The following is a 21852-nucleotide window of genomic DNA, read 5'->3' as shown; positions in this document are numbered from 1 at the left end:
GCACTAAAACCTGGTGTTCTGCGATTTTTAACAGTGAGGGTACAGTTTTTCTCAGCTGGGTCAGTCTTGCTGAAAGTAAACTATACTCATTTTAAAGCAGGCCCAGAAAAATCGTGTTGGAAAGACAAACTGAAAGGCCTCCTTATGATATACACTGAAGGAGATGCGCTATTGAATTTGAATGATACATGATAGATAAATTTAAGTTAAGCCTGGAAGCCTGACGTTGGATGCCTTTAAATATAGAGGCTCTGATGTTAAGCAGGATGCATCAGGGATGACTTTGGACAATCAGTCTTGGTAGGAAAGTGTTAATCGCACCCCGATCAATTGGGGTACTCAAGGATTGTTTCTTCCTTGGATGTAAAAATAGATGAGTTAAGAAATGTGACTGAAAGTTAAACTGGTTACACTCTCTGATTAGACCTGATGCCAGTTATGATGCAATTAGAACACAGTATTATGATGAATGCACTGTTGGTGGGAAAGTCTGATCGCAAGTAAAAATAGTAAGTTAAATTTGCAAACATGCACACTCCATTTCCCAACCTTGGGTAACCCACAAGATATGAAGCTAGCCCTTTTTAGCAATGCTGCCAATCTTCCAGATATTCTACTACGGCAAGGTTCATCACATTCATGGTGAGAAAGGAAAATACATGTTGTTTGTTAGCCTGGGAAGCCAAGAAAATAAAACAAGTAGTTCAAAATACCTTATCTGATGATACACTGGTACCAGTGGAAGTAATAAACATGCAGGTGTACTTGTTCAAAATTCTGAAGGAAATCTTACAGAAGAACAATTTTAGGAAGAATTGCCCATAGAGTGAGAGGTGGATAACCATTCACTTTGCAACAATGTACATTTGACAAAAGGTGGTGAGCATGAACAAATGCTAGTGTCACATCTCAGTTTAGTAGAAATCGAGGCCCACTGTTCCCAGGGTAATCAACATGAAAAAAAAAATCTACTTATCTAAAATTCCCAATTTACCTAAGGTTAAAAGAAAGCTCTCAGCTTTCTGTATTTAAGAAAGTAACTTCTTATTACAAACAGTGTTTTTGAGCAATGGCATTTAGTAAATTGGAATTACTAACACGTAGATCAAAAACTTTATTCTTTCTTAAACATTCCCCCTCACACGTGTACGAGGGATAGAAAGACATTAACATCAAGCGTGGAAAACAGAAAAAAAAAAACCACAAACCAGAGGAATACAGTTCAATGGCACCCATCTAGACACAGAGTATGATGAGTTTGCCTTTTTTTTTTAAAAAAAGCTTCTTTGCTGTTGATACAGGTTGGTGCACATCAATGCTGATTTTCAGTTATTGGTTGAAAATTCATCCTTGCACTGTTCTTTAAGGGAGTTTTATTTCTCCTTCAATAGGGCATTTGTCGAGAAAAGTGGGTGGAAGACAGGTACCTGGTTCTGGAACTTTCCAGTTCCTCCACAAAGAGAAAGCATCATAAAAGTCTGTGATTCTCTGCAACACTAGCTTCTCACAGTCATGATCACCTCATCAGAAGATAATCAAAATGCGGTCAGAGCAATTTCCCTTAGATCAGAATTCTTCAGCTCCGTGGCAACTTCTTCTGCTTTCCATGTTCCAAACTACTGCAACATTGTATAAAATACACAAATCTAACCAGTAAACAGGATTTTAAAAACTGCAGCCATCTCTTTGTGTAGTCTCCTTGGCTTAAAGCAACTGCCTCCTTTTTTCAGTCCACAGTCCAAAACTAAAAGGAAATAAAACAATGTAGTTTGTACACTGGTACCTGTACAAAAGGAATGCTAGAAAGAAAAGAGATTTCCAAAAATAAAGTGAAAAGAAACAAATCACCATTTGTCAAGAAACAACATGCAATCAAATAAATTACAGAAAGTTCTCAAAGAGGGGGAACCTGGTGGAATGAATTAAAAGATCAAGAAAAACATTTTGCTTGGTCCATTTTGTGGTTAAACTATTTTTTTAAAAAAAGAAATTGGGATTTTAGAAAGTTGTATAATAAACAGATGTAGAACATGGAAAAATCTTGGATTTTCTGTTCAAGTATTGTTTATTCATCTTTGAAGGTTTTATTTGAAGAGAAGAGGGGAATCTGTCAGGATAGCAACAGTTGAGCTAGTGACTGAGCCTAATTGATGGATTACGTGCCTCAGTAAAAGAGATACTGGCAGTACTACATACATTATTATCTAGTCATTAAACTCTACCCTCAACGAAAGCATCTCAAGTTTGATTTCGCCAACAGTCTTAGATGAGTGCTGACAATCCTCCATTCCATGACTGGCAAAAATCATTTTTCTCCATCCCCACCAACTGTTCCCTTTAGTAACAGGAAATCTCCAATCAAATCAAGAAATGAGGTGAGAGTGAATACCTTTTACAACAAGGCAGGATTTGACCAAGTGTCAACTAAAATAAATACGGTGGCTACAAGTGCAGGCTTTGAATTCTGCAAATAACTTATTGCATAATTTATCAAAAACTGTCCACCATTTATAAGCTACAAGTCAGGAGTATAATGCAATATTCTCCATTTACCTGGCTGTGTGGGGCTGCAAACACTCAAAACCCTCAGTACAATCAAAGACAAAGTACTTGATCTGGTTGGCAACCCATCCACCAACTACAGCATGCATTCCCTCTCTGCTGACACTGTGGGAGTGTGGTGCACTATATACAAGATCACTGCTGCAATTTAACAAGCATCCTTTGACAACACCTTCCAAACCAACAATTTCTGCCACCTAGAAATATAACAGCAGACTCACAGGAACACTAATATTTTAGTGTGCCCCTCCAAACCACATAACATTTTTTCTTGGAACTATCATTCCTTCAGTCAAAATCCTAAATGCACGAAGAGTGCGATTGTGTACCTACATCAGATGGACTGTAGAGATTTGACAAGATAGTATAATACCACCTCCAAAAAGCAATTAGGAATAAGCAGCGCACGTTCTCTTTACCTGCAACATTTACAGCTCTTGGGAAAATAAACATCCGTTAATATTACGAATTCTATAAGCCCATTAGATCCTCTATAAAATGTGTGATACCTCGAACATCTTGAGATAAAACACTCTCATCGACATTTCATTTTTTGTACCTGTTTGAAATATGACAATGACAATGACAAATATATAGATACCAAAGTCTCTCTGAACTTCCAATGTTCTAGTTTCTCACTATTTAGAAAATGCAGTCTTTTTATACCCAAAATTGGGTGGGTGACTAAATAACCTCACTTGTTTATTACAATAGGTTCTTATTACTGTCAAATAAGCTTTTTAAAATCTGTATCTACTTTTTAATGGCTACTGTTCCTATGCACCAGTACACAATTCTGTGTAACCATTTCAAGTCAGTTTAAAGCTATTATAAATTGGAAATTCAGACTATTTAAAATTTTAATTCAGAATTATTCAACGACAAATCTCTTTATAAAGCACAGCCAGTGTTTGCACCATTGTTTCCTCAAAGTATTCATTTTGAAAAATTTCCAAAACATGGCAGGTCTAATTTACACAAAATTCCATAAAGACAGTGAAGAATAGCTTTTGCATTTATATCTGAACATTATTGAAGGTGATGGTTAAAACAATTATATAAATCTCTCTTGTTAAAGTCAACATTAGGAACTAATGTTCACATTTTTGTTTCTGAAACATTATTTTTCAAGAATTCCAGGAAAAAAGGGTGATTAGTGCTAATGCATTTTATTTTGAAGAAGAGGCATTGAAGAGGTAAACATGAACTACTATGAATAAAGGGAAAACAAAAATTTAAAGAATATGAGGAGGATAGTCACAACTTATGACTTAGGTCAGCACACAACTGTCATGTTTCCATGATGCTTAACAATATTAATTTAGTTAAACTGGAAATTAACAAATTGCAAACAATTGACATTTCGGCAAACTATAGAAACTGCACACAATATATTCCATTGTTCCATTCCAAAATATTCGTGTTCATAAGAGTTCTCCACGTTTTATACGTTTTCAAACCTTTCCTAATGGCATCAGTGAAATGTTCAACTCCAACCTCTATTTTGTCAAACGAATTTTTTTTTCGCAATCTTAGAAAATACACTAACACGAGGCAAAATTTGCTCCGAAAACACAGTTCATGTTTGTTGTCTAAAGTTGCCGTTGCCTGGTGTATCATTTTGGTTAGAATCATTACTTTTCACAGCTAATGCGTTTCGATGAAAGAATGGGGGAGGGGGAAATAGGGCACTACGTTCATATTCTACGCTCATAAATTTTCATCTGGGAATATTTTCCTAGTTTCACTTGACAACGCGAATGCCACTTGCAGGTTGTCACAGCTACCTACTGTAACTGTGAGAATGGCAACTGTCAGAAAATTCGAACAGCGTTTTTTTTTGCAAAGTACTGCCAATCATGGAAGTAAGCTGCAGCACAGTTAAAATAGGGGTAAACGTTAGTCCAAAGACAACCAAATTCTTTAGGTTAACCGATTTTTCTCAATGTCTAGTACTCGTTTAAATTTGAGGCCATCACTAAGCATCTGTCTACAAATTCAAGCGACGCCAGCATGACAAACATAATTTCCAAAGACTTCTTCACAATTGAGAGATAGCTCATGAATTTACTCGTGAATAAACTGGAAATGTAGTAAACCAGAGATTACTCACGGTTATGTTGCTCAGCCAGAGAGAAAAAAATCTTTGTTGACGTGTTTCTAAGATTAATGGCCTATTCTTGAAACGATGCGTCTTTCTATGTTGAAGCACCAAAATCATTACTGATTGGTTCAAACTTCGATCTTTGCATTTAAAAAAAATGTATTTGTAATTCAAAAAGTTACTTGAAAATCACCAATCCTGTGCTGCTATTCAACACTCGCACTTAGTTCCAATGCATAAACACGCAATTGCTTTCAGCCGTCTGGAATTCAACCTCCATCTAGCAGGCCAATCACAAGCTTCGTTCAAAAACACAAGCTACTTAAGCAAATACAGACCCTACTCCGTATATTTCGTTATAAAAAGTGTTTCTGGGCAGTACAAGATGTGCTACTTCCTTACGAAGGTGTCCTGTTAACATTCAACAGAGATTGTCAGCACCTCACATATTCCACAAAAACGAGCAATATTCCTTACTCATTTGTACTTATTTACAAAGTATAATGGTATTGTTTAAATGTAATCTTGATTTAAAATGAGGAACTAAACAATTCCAAAAAAAAATTGATTACCAACAGAAGATGAAATTTGAGAATAAGTTAGCTAGTAATATAAACTACTAAAGTTTTTTTTAAGCTATCTAAAAGATGAGAGTGGCAACAGTGGATATTGGATTCCTGGAAAATGAGGCTGGAGAAGCAGAAATAGCAAATAAAGAAATGGTAGGAGAACTGAATAGGTACTTTGCCTCAGTTTTCACAGTGGAACACACACCAACAGCATACCAGAACTTTGAGAGAGTCAGGGGGCAGATACTCGTGCAAGGGCCATCACTAAAGTGGTGTTCAGGAAACTGAAAGGTCCGAAGGTTGCTAAATCACCCAAACCAGATGGACTATATGCCAGGGTTCTGAAGGAGATAGCTGAGCAGATAGTATGGGTGTTGATGGTTATCTTTAAGGAATCACTAGAGTCAGACAGAGTCCCAGAGAACTGGAAAATGGCGAATGTAACACTCATGTTTCAGACAGGGAGGAGGCAAAAGATAGGAAATTATAAGCCGGTTAGCCTGACCTCAATTGTTAGTGAGATTTTAGAGTTCAGTACTAAGAATGAGATCATGAAGTACTTGCAAGTGCATGGTAAAATAGGGCAGAGATAGCACAATCGTCAAGGGAAGCTAAGAGGCAAGGCATGGTCACAGATAGAGCATCAGCTGGCTGGTAAAAAGGCAGAGATTGTGGCAATAAAGAGGTCTTTTTTAGAATATTGAGAGTAGTGGGGTTCATCAGGGGTCAGTGATGAGACCACAACTAACAATCTAGACAAAGAAACTGAGGGCACTGTTGCTAAATTTGCAGATGACACAAAGATAGGTGGAGGGACAGTTAGTGTTAAGGAAGCCTAAAGGTTGTAAACAGGACTTGAACAGGCTAGGAGAGTGGGCAAAGAAGTGGCAGGTCGAATAAAATGTGGGAAAGTGTGTGGCTATGCAGTTTGGGGGAAGGGTTTCGGAAATTTGAAGCACAAAAGAACTTGGGAGTCCTAGTTCAGGATTCTCCAGGTTAACATGCAAGTTCATTCAGCAGTTAGGAAGGCAATTGCAATGTTAGCATTCATTTCAAGAGTACTAGAATACAGGAGCAGAGATGTACTATTGAGGATGTCTACAGCCCTGGTCAGACTGCATTTGGAATTTTGTGAATAGTGTTAGGTCCCGTGACTAAGGAATGATGTGCTGGCCTTGGAGGGAGTCTAGAGGAAGTTCACATGAATGATCCTGGGAATGAAGAGCTTGTCATATGAGAATAGTTGAGGACTCTGGGTCTGTACTCAGTTGAGTTTAGAAGGATGAGTGGGGATCTGTTTAAAACTTACAGAATACAGAGAAGCATGGATAGAGTGGACGTGAATAAGATGTTTCCACTAATAGGAGAGACAAGGACCTGAGGACGAGTCTCAGAGTGAAAGGACAACCCTTTATAATAGAGAGAAGGAGGAATTTCTTCAGCCAGAGGATAGTAATTCTATGGAGTTCATTGCCACAGAAGGCTGTGAGGACCAAGTCATTGAATGTATTTAAGACAGAGATAGATAGTCTCACAACCCAAAGAATTTTAGACCTTAAATGTCAATTGCTTTTACCTCTGTCTGTACCAGATATCCCCTTGCCCATTCTTTATAAGAATGTCACTTGGGTTTGTCTGTGTATTTGATATTACATTTTTATTATATTTCTCAAAAAGCAGGAAAACTTTGTATTTTAACTATTTTGTTTTAATCTAATTAAGTACATTTTAATTGAAATGTGATAGTTACCTACTAAAAAATACATAATGTTTGCTAAACAGACCAATAATAGTTAAAAAGATTCAACCCTCATCTGGTTGCAACAATATTTATTTACGTTTCTTGATGTAACATTGCTTTAGTAAATGTGCAACATTGCAAACAGCTATTAAATTGCACTTCACTTCAAAGCATTCTGACAAACAGCTTTTTAAATTAAAATAAGTTAAAGGACAATCTTTTATTTCTCAACTTTTGAATCTTTGGACCTAAGTATGTGCAATCACAGAGTTCACCCTTAGCTCATTTGTATTAACTCAGGGGTCTATTAAGAAACATTTTCAAAGTATGTTTATGACCTGATGTTTGAATTTTAATGAACGTTACATTCTCCTTTGGAGAGGGTGCAAAATTAGTGGCATCAAATCAGTCACTCATTATACCTGTCCATTGGTGTCAGCAGAAATGAAAGTTATCTGGGCTGTAAACAGGCAGCCAACCAGCTAATGCCAGATTTATATGCATGTGAAAGCTGAACATTGTCCCCAACATTTCTTCACCAAAAGCAATAAAAATAATTTAATCTTAGTAATACGATGATGATGGATCAGAACACCAAAGTACTTAGAAACATATCAAACTTTGAATGACAACATGCAATTTTTGAAAAGACGTACTGCAGATGTAAATTTAGTGACTGGAGAAGAACTTTGGGAAGTCACACAAAGAATGTGCTAAGTTCATCTTAACATCAAAATAAAACACAGAAGAACCGCAGATGCAGAAAATCAGAAACAAAATCAGAAACTGATGGAAAAACTGGCAGCAGCTGTGAAGAGAAAGTAGAGTTAGCATTCTGGGTCCACTGATCCTCTTTCAGAACAAATTGGATTGACATTTCTTGTGGCTACAGAGCTAATGAATGAGGAGCTGACTTCCCCAGTTCCTCACAAAAAAGCAATCTACTGCACATTATGTCCCATACTGGTCACATTGTTGAAGTGTTTTCCCCTTTCAAACTGGCTTTCAAGAATACAGAAAGAAGGAGTTTGAAAGCCAGTTTCAATCACGTTCTGTTTGTGCTAATGGACAAAGGCATATACTGGTGGAGTCCCAGCTAACGAAACCATTAGTCATGCTTGTGCTACAAATAAAAAGGAAGTCTCTCTCTTTCTGAAACTAGGAAACAAGTGAAACTGCAATCAAAACAAAAACAAGACAAGTCAAAGGCCTTTCAACTGACTTGCAAAGCCAAGCATCTCGAAACAGCCACTCAACTACAAACGTTAGTGCCACCAGTACACCAGGTATAAAGGCCGTCACATTCCACTATCTACTCTGGATGAACAATAGACTGATCTGTTAGTGTTTTCATCTTTTTCTGAATTCATATTTTATTTTTATTTAACTCCAAAATTTACACGAGTTGGCACCTTTTAAAACATAACTTCATTTCATCTAGGAGAGGCATAAGGAAAAGGATTCTTTTCAAAGTAACCTTATTGTAACCAACTAATGGGGTGGATAAATGGGGAAAAAAAAGAGGAAAATTAATTCCTCCTCATCCAGGAACTTGACAATTTAGGATAGCCCATCTGGAATCCCCAATAAATTAGGGAGCCTCACCCGACAACCGGTAATAGTAGGTTACCTGGAGGACTCAAGTCCACATTTTCTGACCTAGAGTGAAATCCATATCACAATGCAACTTTCAGCTCACTGATTTCATTCTATCCTGAGCCTAATAATTTAATCCCAAAAGAAGGTCAACTTTAGAATTAGGGAAAAGACAATATAACTGTGGCTATTTTTCTCTTTTAATTAATAGAATGTGACCATCAATGAATGGACCAGCATCTGTTGTCCATCTCCAGGTCCGCTTGAGAAAGTGATGGTGAGCTGCCTTCTTGAACTGTTACATTCCATGTGTAATAGGATAAATCAACAAATTATTAGGGAGGGAGTTTCCGGGACTTTGACCCAGGGACACTGAGCACATGTAGCATAGAATAGGGTGGCCAATAGAACATGCTGAAGGTTAAAAAAAATTTTGTTAAGTTTCCCACATTGCACACTGCAATTAGCAGTTAAGAACAATACGTTCTACCTCTCCTTGAAACCACCCTCCTCCTTCATACCCAAAATTTCGAACATGACATTAACAGAAAAATGTGTCAAAGTCATATAGAATGTTCAAAACAAAAATACATGCAGAAACCAAGAATAGGAATTAAAAGTTACGAGAATCCAGGCACTTGGATGAATCTTTTTAAAAATTGGTTTTAGCAAACTGTAAACCCTCAAGCGGACAGAACCTTCCAAATACAAAATCCATTTAATTTGTACAATTCAAAGCATTTTCCAACAAATAACCTTAAAGCACTAACTTCACAAAAACAGAATAAAGAATTTAACTATGTCAAAAACGCAACATTTGTTGCTCAGATGAATTTTTAAGCTTCAACTTCCTGCAGTTCAATTAACAAAACTTGTTCAAACGTTAAACACCAAGAAAATCATCATGTGATTTTTCAAACTTGACTTACATGTTGCAAAGTTTATGGAAACTGTCTTTATCCACAAAAAGAAAACAATAAAATCTTGGAAAACCTTAAGAAAGTTGTTTTTTCCCTGACCAAGTACAATGGCCTAATCCATGTCCTGATAGGCATATAAGCAATATACGAATTCAACTGAGAAATAATTTGCAATCTCAGTCAATGGCTTTGGTTTCAAAGCACAACCTTGACTGTCATTCAAGCTTAGTTTTCTTTTATAGGTAATTCTAACCTGTTATTGCTGGATGAATGATACAAAGACTGATCAATGTTTTGTCTAAGTGGGATGGACCAACACGGTGTCACGAACAGAACTTAATGAAAATCGTAAGACCACAAACAAATGAGGTTAAACTTTAGTATATACTTCGTTTTCTCTGCACTCTTTCATCAACACTCTTGTCAAACTCCCAGGGTAGAAGAATTATTTTGCTGCATGATCTCTGCACAATTTCCATAGTTCCCAGCCAGTTCTCCTCAAATGAGAAAGACTGGAGAAGATTGGTACAGTACTTAGACTCAATATTTAAAATATCTTATTTTATGTGATACAATTTTGTTTGTTAACAACTGCACTAAACAATACTGCATTTGGTTTTCAAATCTCTCTCTGCTTGTACTGTGTTTAAAATGAGGCTGCCAAGCAGTTAAAATTTTTTAATCTCAGATAAATTTGGTTTTAACCTCACATTTGTACTAAACCATCCATTTGGAAGAAAGCAAAATAGTTGAGTCAACATATCCAAAAATGCATTTGGAAAAACTAGTAGGCATGAGTTGTAGACACATATGCATGATGTACCATACCCCCATTTCCCTGGACAATGAGAAAGTGTTTTAGATTATTACATAGTAACCAATTTAAGGTGGTTGTGGATGACTCACCTAAAGCCCCAAATTTCACAAAATTAAAGTCCCACAAGTTGAGAAACTAAGTTTAATAAATCCATCAAATCATGTTGATTTTTTTTTGTACGGTATGCTACATGTTTAACTGACAAAGGTCTCAATAACTGAAAGGTTTGCTGTAAAAACAAAGTAGCAGGGTGATTGATGTCTGCTATGAAATGCGTGCTGCCTTCTTGCATGAGCTTCTCACATTTCCTCAAGATCATATGTAGAGGTTTATATAAACTTGTTTATCAGCCTTAGGATATCCTAAAGTGCGTTGTAGTCAAGGGTTTCATATTACAGAAGAGCTGGAATGCTTCAACTGGTTGCACAATTTCCGCCTTTGTGGCCATGCTCAGGCCCCTGTGATTCCACCTCCAGAAGCCTGTGGAACCCGACGTTCCCATAACTAGTGAAAGTGCTAGCAGCATCTGCTCTTGGCTATGAATTCTTCACTTTCCAGGAGATCGAGTCAGCTGTCTTTTTATACTATTTGGAGAATTCTATACAATCTGTTGCTTTTTTTGTTTAAAGAGGAAAAAGTCATTTAGATAAAGCACTGTGTATAATGATGACAGTAAGGGAATCAAAGATATGTGAAACTGAAAAAAGGTAGCTTTGGCTCTCCTGACATTGAGTAGCAAAAATTATGATTCATCTGGTTCATAATGTTCAACTGGCAGCAGAAGAAAGTGGCAACAACTGTATAGTTAATGAACATTGGGGAAAAGTTATGTGCCATTAATACATCTTAAAACTACACATATGCTGACAGCTCTTATCAGAGAGACATTACTCCAACAAAGAGGACGAAGCCCTGTTGTTCATCATAGATGCTACTGTAGGCAGAGAAGAAGCAAGGTGAAATGGGGTATTGTTGCAAATTTGAAAAACTATGAAAATCCAAGTGAATTATCTTTCAAGTAACTATGAATTTAGGGTTATCTCCTCAAAAAATGCCAATGGATCAATGAAGCATGGTCAGTTTGCCAGTAAATCATACAAATTACTATTTCGCAGTTTGAAGCACATTGGCTGAATGTTGATCGACTCTCTTAAAACATTCTCGTGCATTAACTAATCAAGTTAGCCTAAGTAATCCCAGTTCTTTAATTCCTTTATCTGCACTTGATTATTGATCTTTGCCCATTACTCAGAACATATCAGAAGAAAATTATTATTCAACTTTGGCAAGAGAAACTTGCATTTAGAACAAAGCGCAGGAACTGGCCTTTCAGCTGACCAAGGCAGCGCTGACACATGACGCCTTCCTTGCCTCCTCATGGGTATCCCCCATTCTGTGCCTATTCATGTATCTGTCAAGAAGCCTTTTAAATGTTGCTATTGTTGGTGTTTCTACCTCCTCTGGATGCGCATTCCAGGTACAGATTGTTCTGCTACAATACACATTTTGTTAATGTGCATTCGCTATAACATGATTCATGAATTGGGAACATAGAGTCACAGAGATGTACAGTACGGAAACAGACCCTTCGGTCCAACCCGTCCATGCTGACCAGATATTCCAACTCAATCTAGTCCCACCTGCCAGCACCTGGCCCATATCACTCCAAAACCTTCTTATTCATACACCCATCCAGATGCCTTTTAAATGTTGCAAGTTTCCTAGCCTTCACCACTTCCTCTGGCAGCTCATCCCATACATGTACTACCCTCTGCGTAAAAAAGTTGCCCTTTAGGTCTCTTTTACAACTTTCCCCTCTTACACTGAACCTGTGCCCTAGTTCCGGATTCCCCCACCCCAAGGAAAAGACTTTGTCTACTTATCCTATCCATGCCCCTCATGATTTTACAAACCTCTAAGGCCATCCCTCAGCCTCCGACGCTCCAGGGAAACAGCCCATCCTGTTCAACCTCTCCCTATATCTCAAATCCTCCAATCTTTGTAAATCTTTTCTGAACCTTTCAAGTCTCACAACATCCTTCCAATAGGAAGGAGACCAGAGTTACACGCAATATTCCAAAAGTGGCCTAACCGAAGTCCTGTACAGCTACAACATGACCTCCCAAAGCCTGTACTCAATACTCTGAACCAATAAAGGAAAGCACACCAAACGCCTTCTTCACTATCCTATCTACCTGTGACTCCACTTTCAAGGAGCTATGAACCTGCACTCCAAGGTCTCTTTGTTCAGCAACACTCCCTAGAACCTTACCATTAAGTGTATAAGTCCTGCTAAGATTTGCTTTCCCAAAATGCAGCACCTCGCTTTTATCAATATTAAACACCATCTGCCATTGATAGGTTCTTGTTGTCTAGAGGAATTAAGGGCTACGGGGAGAACGCTGGCAAGTGGAGCTGAAATGCGCATCAGCCATGATTGAATGGCGGAGTGGACTCGATGGGCCGAATGGCCTTACTTCCACTCCTATGTCTTATGGTCTTATGGTCTTATTTCTTAGCCCATTGGCCCATCTGATCAAGATCCTATTGTAATCTGAGGTAACCTTCTTTGCTGTCCACTACACTTCCAATTTTGGTGTCATCTGCAAACTTACCAACTGTATCTCTTATGCTCATATTCAAATCATTTATATAAATGACCAGAAGTAGTGGTCCCAGCACTGATCCTTGTGGCACTCCACTGGTCACAGGCTTCCAGTCTGAAAACCCTCCCCACCCACCTCTTCTACCTTTGAGCCAGTCCTGTATCCAAATGGCTAGTTCTCCCCGTATTCCATGAGATCTAACCTTGCTAACCAGTCTTCCTAGGGAAACCTTGTCGAACGCTTTACTGAAGTCCATATAGATTATGTCCACTGCTCTGTCCTCATCAATCCCCTTTGTTACTTCTTCAAAAAACTCAATCAAGTTTGTGAGACATGATTTCCCATGCACTAAGCCATGTTGACTATCCCTAATTAATCCTTGCCTTTCCAAACACATGTAAATCCTGTCCTTCGGGATTCCCTCCAATAACGTGCCCACCGCCAACATCAGGCTCACTGGTCTATAGTACCCTGACTTGTCCTTATCACCCTTCTAAAACAGTGGCCCACATTAGCCAACCTCTGGTCTTCTGGGAATACTGTTTCTCGATTGAAAACTTTTAAAGCATGCATTGGTTATAATGTGATCTCGGCCCCATTAGTTTAAATGGTGCTGCTATTTTGCGATTTTCTTATTACTCAGGATTGCACAAGAATGGAACTAGTGTGTTACAGCAGAACCAACTGTACTTACAACCCTGTGTTCAAAACCTGTCTCTCACACCTCCTTTAAATTTTCTTCCTTTCACCTTAAATCAATGCCCCCTAGTAACTGACATGCACCCTGGGAAAAAAGATGTTGACTATCCATTCTATCCACTATCCTAGAAATTTTGTGAACATCTGAGCCTTAAGTTCAAGTGAAAACAACCAATTTTGCCCACTCTCTCCCCTTTATAACCACTATTAACATGATAAAACATGGACCACTTAGCCATCATAAAAAAGGTAGCTATGGCTCTGCTGACATTGAGTAGCAAGAAATTATAATCCATCTGGTTCATGATGTTCAACTGGTAGTGGAAGAAAGTGGCAAGACCTGTACAATTAAGTAAAAAATATTAGGAGTAACCAAAAGTGTGTTTAAATGTTGTGTTAAGAAAACAGTCTGAAAAAGGGAATTGGAGAGCTAACAGAGATTGAAGCAGGAAATCCAGAGTAAAGGGCCTAGTTGGTTGAAGTATGGTACCAATGGTGCAAATAACTGGAGGCCAGAGTTGGAAAGTCAGGCAGTTCTGGAAGGAGTTACAAATGCTAGGAAGCCACACAGAGATTTTGAAGTGAAATTTTTAAATTAAAAATGTATTGTAAACCACTTTATATCAACAAATACTGGGCAATGGGCAAGTTGGCTTTGGTACAAAAATATATGTTTGAGTTGTTGGGAGAAGTTTGGGATCATGTCAGATTTTGGGAGGATCAACCACAGATACACATCCAGCTGAACTCTGGAGTAGCTGATAGTGATTAATTTAACCCACTAACCGTGCTCACTTTGCAAAGGGCAGCAATAGCTTTGCTCTGTGGCCAAATTGAAAGGAACTGGGCCATAGGTTAGGCCAAGGAAATTCTAAAATTCAGCTTTCTTTATTGACAAAGGAGAATGAACTTGTACTTTTATACTCGAGTTTGCTTTGATTGATTTTGAATTTTGTCCGAACATCTCTACAAATGTAGCAAACTCAGTACTGTACCTAAGTATTTACCTAAATTATGAGCTCAAGTACATCTCGGGGCATGAATCAATATTCTGGTTCAATATTATGGAATAGTTACTATACTGATTCCATTCAGCCCAATGTATTAGTGCTGACTTTCTAAACAACTAATTTATTTAGTACCATTTTGCTGCCTAGTCCTGTACCTTTTTCCAGATAATAATCCAATTCCCTTGTGAACGATACAATGAAACTGCCTCCATTACACACAGGCAATGCATTTCACTCGCTACCTGAAAAGAAAATTCTCATGTTTCCATTGTTTCTTTTACCAAGCACTTTACAATTTGTGCTCTTATATACACTTTTTTGTACCAATGGAAACATTTCCTCTCCAAATGCGCTGTCTTGTTCCCCCACAATTTTGAATATTTCTACCAAATCTGCTCCTAGCTTTTTATTTTCCAAGGAAAATAGTCCAAACTGTCGAATTTATCTATAGAACTGAAGTTCGTCATTTTCTGAACTATTTTAGTAAATTTTTTCTGAACTCTTAATACCTTTCGAAAATTGTTAGTATGGTGCCCAGAACTGGATGCTTTTCTTTAATGGATCCAAACCAGACTTCTACAGAACTTGAACAACAGTCATTTACTTTTGTACTCCATGCCTCTGTTAATAAAAACAGGATGCTTACACTTTATGTATCTTTCTCTTAACCAACTTCAGTTACTTTTGCACATAGATATCTACACTCCTCTGTTCATACATACGCTTTAGTTCATATTGCTTTTCTGCATTCTTCCTACCACAATGAATGACTTCACACTTCTTTGCATTAGAATTAGATTTTGCACAAAGTCATAGAGATGTACAGCACAGAACAGACCCTTCGGTCCAACTCGTCCATGCTGACCAGATATCGAAAAAAAAATCTAGCCCCACCTGCCAGCACCTGGCCCATAGCCCTCCAATCCTTTCCTATTCACATACCCATCCAGATGCCTTTTAAATGTTGCAATTGTACTAGCCTCCACCACTTCCACTGGCAGCTCATTTCATACATGTACCACCCTCTGAATGAAGAAGTTTTATATCTTTCCCCTCTCACCCAAAAACTATGCCATCTAGTTCTGGACTCCCCCAACACAGGGAAAAGACTTTGCCCATTTATCCTATCCATATCCCTCATGATTTTATAAACCTCTAGAAGGTCACCCCTCAGCCTCTGACGCTCCAGGGAAAACAGATCTAGCCTATTCAACCTCTCCTGATAGCTCAAATCCTCCAATCCTGGCAACATACTTGTAAATCTTATCAAGTTTCACAACATCTTTCCGATTGGAAGGAGACCAGAATTGCATGCAATATTCCAAAAGTGGCTTAACCAATGTCCTGTACAGTCGCAACATGACCTCCCAATGCCTGTACTCAATACTCTGACCAATAAAAGAAAGCATACCAAGCCTTCTTCAATATCCTATCCACCTGTGACTCCACTTTCAAGGAGCTATGAACCTGCACTCCAAGATCTCTTTGTTCAGCAACACTCCCTAGGACCTTAGCAATAAGTGTATAAATCCTGCTAAGATTTACTATCCCAAAATGCAGCACCTCACATTTATCTAAATTAAACTCCACATGCCACTTTTCAGCCCATTGGCCATCTGGTCAAGATCTGAGGGTAACCTTCTTTGCTGTCCACTCCACCTCCAATTTTGGTGTCATCTGCAAACTTACTAACTATACCTCTTATGCTCACATCCAAATCATTTATATAAATGATGAAAAGTAATGGGCCCAGCACCGATCCTTGTAGCACTCTCTACTGGTCACAGGCCTCCAGTCTGAAAAACAACCCTCCACCATCACCCTCTATCTTCTACCTTTGAGCCAGTTCTGTATGCAAATGGTGAGTTCTCCTTGTATTCCATGAGATCTAACCTTGCTCACCAGTCTCCCATGGGGAACCTTGTTAAATGCCGTAATGAAGTCCATATAGATCACATCTATCGCTCTCCCCTCATCAATCCTCTTTGTTACTTCTTCAAAAAAAAACTCAATCAAATTTTTGTGACACGCATTACATAGGAACAGGGTTAGATTATTCAGCCCATTGAGCCTATTTTCACCATTTAACGAGATCATGGCTGATCTGTGATCTAACTGTATACACTTGTCTTTGGCTCATATCCTCTAATGCATTTGCTTCACAAAATTCTTCCTATCTCGGATTTAAAATTAATGATTAATTCACTGCCATCTGTGGAGCAGTGTTCCAAACATATCTCAACGAGTGCGCGTAGAAGCGCTTCCTAACATCTCCCATCTCTAATTCTCAGACTATGCCCTTTAATTCTAGATTCCCCATCCAGTAAACTGGGAAACGTTTACCTTTATCCTTTCCTCATATCTTGAAGGCTTCAATGAGATCATCTCTAATTGTTCTAAATTCTAGAGAAAGCCGGTCTAGATGTAAAGACAGGGCACAGAATGCAAGTAGATGCTAATAACAGATTAAGGGTGATTTCTAACTGAAAGAAAAATCATGAAAAACAAAAATGCAGACACTCAATGTGATGGTGGGAGAGGGGTGAAAAGGAGCAAGCCCATATAAGGTATCAAAATGAAGGACATAGTTCATTGTCTGAAGTCAACGAACTAAATGTTTAACTCAGAAGACGGCAAAATGCCAAAATGGAACATGGGATAAGTTTCTCCAGCTTGTATTGGGTTTCAGTGGAACACTGCAGTGCACCCAGGGCAGAACAAATGCCCTGGACTGGACTGAAAGTAGTACAAGTAAACTACTGTTTCCCTGCTGCTGATTGTACAGCATGCTTCATGTGGCATCTCTGGGTACTGCCAAAACAAACCGGAGAACTGCAAGCGCTGCAAATCCGAGACAAAAACAGAAATTGTTGGAGAAACTGAGGAGGTCTGACAGCATCTGTTGAGAGAAATCTGTTGTCTCAAATTTGCAGCACCCGCAGCCCCCTGGTTCACTTCAGCAGCACCCAGTAGCTTTGTTCCTATGTCTGGGTTAGAAGGTTTGATTACCACACCAGGACTTGGTTCTATGGAAGGTACATTCCTAATGGCTAAGCAAATCAATTTTCAGCCTGGAAATTCTTCCAATATATTTGATGGCAGACTATAAGACTGTAATGGTTTCCTGGTGAGCCACCCTGCACAATATGGTTGTGAAGCATTCTCACATATTTGTGGGCAAATCCAATGGAAGTTCGAGGCCTCAACCCAAAAATGAGGATGACGGTGGAAAAGGGACAATTAATCACTTTGCATGAGATATCTAAGTACAGTACTAATTAGATCTTGGACCACAATGCATATTTGGACCTTCTTGTTCAGAAACCTTCTCATCAGGCTGAAGTTCAGCATCATCTGAAACAATAATTTTCCATTTATTCTTTCCTATCTCCTTTTCAAATTGTACAATTTACAATGCTTCCAGTTCAGAATTCGAAGAATGGTTGGTTATCAAATGAGGATAGATGAGAATTGGATCTGGACTTTAAACTTTGTCACACATCTCACTCAACTTTAAAAATTATTTTAGTGGCTGTCACTTATCGCTTATTCCTAATTTGTTATGGTGATCTGCCCTCTTGAGCTGCTGCAGTCAATATGATGCAAGTACACCAATAGTGCCATGAGGAAGGGGATTCCAAGGTTTTGACTCAGTGACAGTGAAAAAGTAATTAACTTCCAGTTCATATTATATGGAGCTTGGAGGCAAACTTGATGATAGTTGCATTCCAACGTATCTGTTAACTTTGTTCTTCAACTTTATAGGAGATGCACTTTAGAAGGTGCTGTAGTGAATCTTGATACACACTGCTTTCACAGTGCATGGCTGTGCTGGGAATGAATATTAAAGGTGGTGGATAGGGCACAAATCAAGCAGGCTGCTTTGTTCTAAATGATGTCAAGTTTATTTAATTTTTTTTAGATTACTTACAGTGAGGAAACAGGCCCTTCGGCCCAACAAGTCCACACCGCCCCACCGAAGCGCAACCCACCCATACCCCTACATCTACCCCTTACCTAACACTACGGGCAATTTAGCATGGCCAATCCACCTGACCTGCACATCTTTGGACTGTGGGAGGAAACCGGAGCACCCGGAGGAAACCCACGCAGACACGGGGAGAACGTGCAAACTCCACACAGTCAGTCGCCTGAGGCGGGAATTGACCCCGGGTCTCTGGCGCTGTGAGGCAGCAGTGCTAACCACTCTTAGATCTTAGAACTGTACTTATTGATCTTAGAACTTAGTACAGATCTTAGAATTGCACTTATTGAAGCTGAGAGTAGTCGATACACTCCGACTTGTGCCTTGTAAAAGATCGACAGGCTACGGCAAGTCAAGAAGTGAGTGACCCAGCGTAGAACTCCCTGCCTCTGATCTGGTCTTGTAGCAATAGAATTTTAATACCTCTTCCCATTCAGTTTCTGGCCAGTGGTATCTCCCATAAAATTGATCATGGAGGATTCAATGATGGTCATGCCTTAAAATATCAAGGAAAATGGTTAGGTTCATTCTTGCTGGAAGGGTTCATTGCCTATCATGTGGGGCACTAACAGTTCTTGCCAGTTATCTGCTTAGCATCTGAGAAGTCATGAATGGTGCTGGAACATTGTTTGCTGATGACTGAACATTCCTGGTATTATGATGGAAAGAAGGTAATTGATGAAGTAGCTGAAGTTGATTAGGTTTAGGACACTAATCTGAGAAACTCCTGCACCAAGATTGTCATTAATCGGAGACTGAGGTGATTGAGTTCCACTAACTGTAATCATCTTCCTTTATACTGGTATGTCTCCAATTAGTGGAGGGACTTTCCCCCCAATTCCCATTGACTTCGGTGTGGCACTGGAAAAGCACAGGAGGTTAGGCAGCATCCAGGCCTGTTGTGCTTTTCCAATGCCACACTTTTCAACTCTGATCTCTAGCATCTCCAGTCCTCAATTTCTCCCACTGAACACAAAACAGTACAGGCCCTTCGATCCTCGATGTTGTGCCGGCCTTCTATGCTACTCAAAAAAAAATCAGACTAACCTTAATACCCTTCATTATACTAACTTTCATGTGCATATCCAAAAGTCGCTTTAATGTCCCTAATGTATCTGATTCTGCTACTACTGCTAGCAGTGCATTCCATACACCCACCACTCTGAGTAAAGAACCTACCTCTGACATCTCCCCTAAACCTTCCAATTACTTTAAACTTATACCCCTCATGATAGACATTTCCGCCATTGGAAAAAGTCTCTGGCTATTCACTCTATCTAAGCCTCTCATCATCTTGTACACCTCTATCAAGTCACTTCTCACCCTTCTTTGCTCCAATGAGAAAAGCCTTAGCTCCCTCAACCTTTCTTCATAAGACATGCCTTCCAGTCTAGGCAGCATCCTGGTAAATCTCCTCTGCACCCTCTCTAAAGCTTCCACATTTTTCCTATAACAAGGAGACCAGAACTGAAAGTGTGGTTAAACCAGGACCCTAAAGAGCTGCAGCATAACCTCGCAGCTCTTAAATTCAATTCTCCTGCTTATGAAAGCCAACATACTATACACCTTCTTAACAATCTCATTAACCTGGGTGGCAACTTTGAGGGATCTATGGACATGGACACCAAGATCCCTCTGTTCCACCAAGAAACATGTGTTAAACCTTGTAATCTGCATTCAAATTCAGCCTTCAAAAGTGAATGACTTCACACTTTTCCAGGATGAACTCCACCTGCCACTTCCCAGCCCAGTTCTGTTTCAAACTGACTTCAATTTGACTAAGCTTCCTTTCTGCCATATCCAGTCAAATGGTGTCTTGGTGCCAAAGGCAGTCACTCTAATCTCACCAATGGAATTCAGCTGTTTTGGCCATGTTTGGACCAAGCCTGTGATGAGATTAGGAGCCAAGTGGACTTCATCAATGTTGCTAAATTCACTATCAAGTTCCCTTCCATCATTTTGCTGAGGAAAATATTATTGATTTCCATATTGCTTAAATTATAACACCTTATAATGTACAGAAATATTAATAAACAAATTCAACTTTAATCAACATGAAAAATTGTATTCAAAGCATTAACTAATTTTCCTCTTTCAGAAATGACTCTCACATTGTGTATTTTCAGCTTTCATGGATCTTAAAAGTCTCATTCAATCTTGAAGTTTATCTGGGTATTTGTGGCTCCAGACACAGCTAAGAAAAGAAAGATTTTATATGTTATCTGCATTTAAATTGTTTCAGAGCATGTTGATAGTTCTGGATGTAGGTTTGCTCACTGAGCTGGAAGGTTTGTTTTCAGACGTTTTGTCACCATACTAGGTAACATCAGTGAGCCTCCAGATGAAGCACTGGTGGTATGGCCCACTTTTTATTTCCGTGTTTAGGTTTCCTTGAATTGGTGATGTAATTTCCCACGATGTCATTTCCTGTTCTTTTTCTCGGGGGTGGTAAATGGGATCCAAGTCAATGTTGAAAATGTGTTGCTGTAAAAGCACAGCAGGTCAGGCAGCATCCAAGGAGCAGGAGAATCGACATTTCGGGCATAAGCCCTTCTTCAGGAATGAGGAAGGTGTGCCAAGCAGACTAAGATAAAAGGTAGGGAGGAGGGACTTGTGGGAGGGGTGTTGGGAATGCGATAGGTGGAAGGAGGTTAAGGTGAAGGTGATAGGCCAGAGAGAGGGTGGGGCGGAGAGGTCGGGAAGATGATTGCAGATCAAGAAGGCGGTGCTGAGTCCGAGGGTTGGGACTGAGATAAGGTGGGGGGGGGGGGAAATGAGGAAGCTGGAGAAATCTGCATTCATCCGTTGTGGTTGGAGGGTTTCTAGGCGGAAGATGAGGCGCTCTTCCTCCAGGCATCGTGTTGCCATGGTCTGGCGATGTAGGAGGCCAAGGACCTGCATGTCCTTGGCGGAGTGTTTGTTAATAGAGTTCCAGTTGGAATCCATGCTTCTAGGAATTCTTGTGAGTGTCTCTGTTTGGCTTGTCCTAGGATGGATATGTTGTCCCAGTCGAAGGTGTCTTTTCTCATCTGTATGTAAAGATACTAGTGAGAGTGGGTCATATCTTTTTGTGGCTAGTTGATGTTCATGTATCCTGGTGGCTGATTTTCTGCCTGTTTGTCCAATGTAGTCTTTGTTATAGTTCTTGCAAGGTATTTTGTAAGTGACATTGGTTTTGCTTATTGCACACGCCTCCTAGAAGCACTGCATTCCAACAGGAATCTATCAACAAACACACTGACT

The 21852-nt window shown here is 39.2% G+C and overlaps 1 protein-coding gene across 2 annotated transcripts in view; it reads right to left on the bottom strand.

Annotated features, from left to right (window-relative positions):
- The window catches only part of LOC140469243 (regulator of G-protein signaling 3-like), a 271500-nt gene extending 266546 nt beyond the window's left edge, over positions 1-4954 (bottom strand). The window contains exon 1 of one of the 2 annotated variants that reach the window (XM_072565577.1): positions 4676-4954. In XM_072565577.1, coding sequence (XP_072421678.1) covers positions 4676-4783 — 108 coding nt within the window. In that variant the 5' untranslated portion in view covers positions 4784-4954. The remainder of the gene's footprint in view (positions 1-4675) is intronic. The other variant, XM_072565579.1, reaches the window with a different exon arrangement.
- Between the last annotated feature and the right edge of the window lie 16898 nt (positions 4955-21852).

This window comes from Chiloscyllium punctatum, chromosome 49 (genome assembly GCF_047496795.1).
Source record: "Chiloscyllium punctatum isolate Juve2018m chromosome 49, sChiPun1.3, whole genome shotgun sequence".
In the NCBI taxonomy this organism is placed as follows: Eukaryota; Metazoa; Chordata; class Chondrichthyes; order Orectolobiformes; family Hemiscylliidae; genus Chiloscyllium; species Chiloscyllium punctatum.
This window is presented reverse-complemented; position numbering and strand designations above follow the sequence as displayed.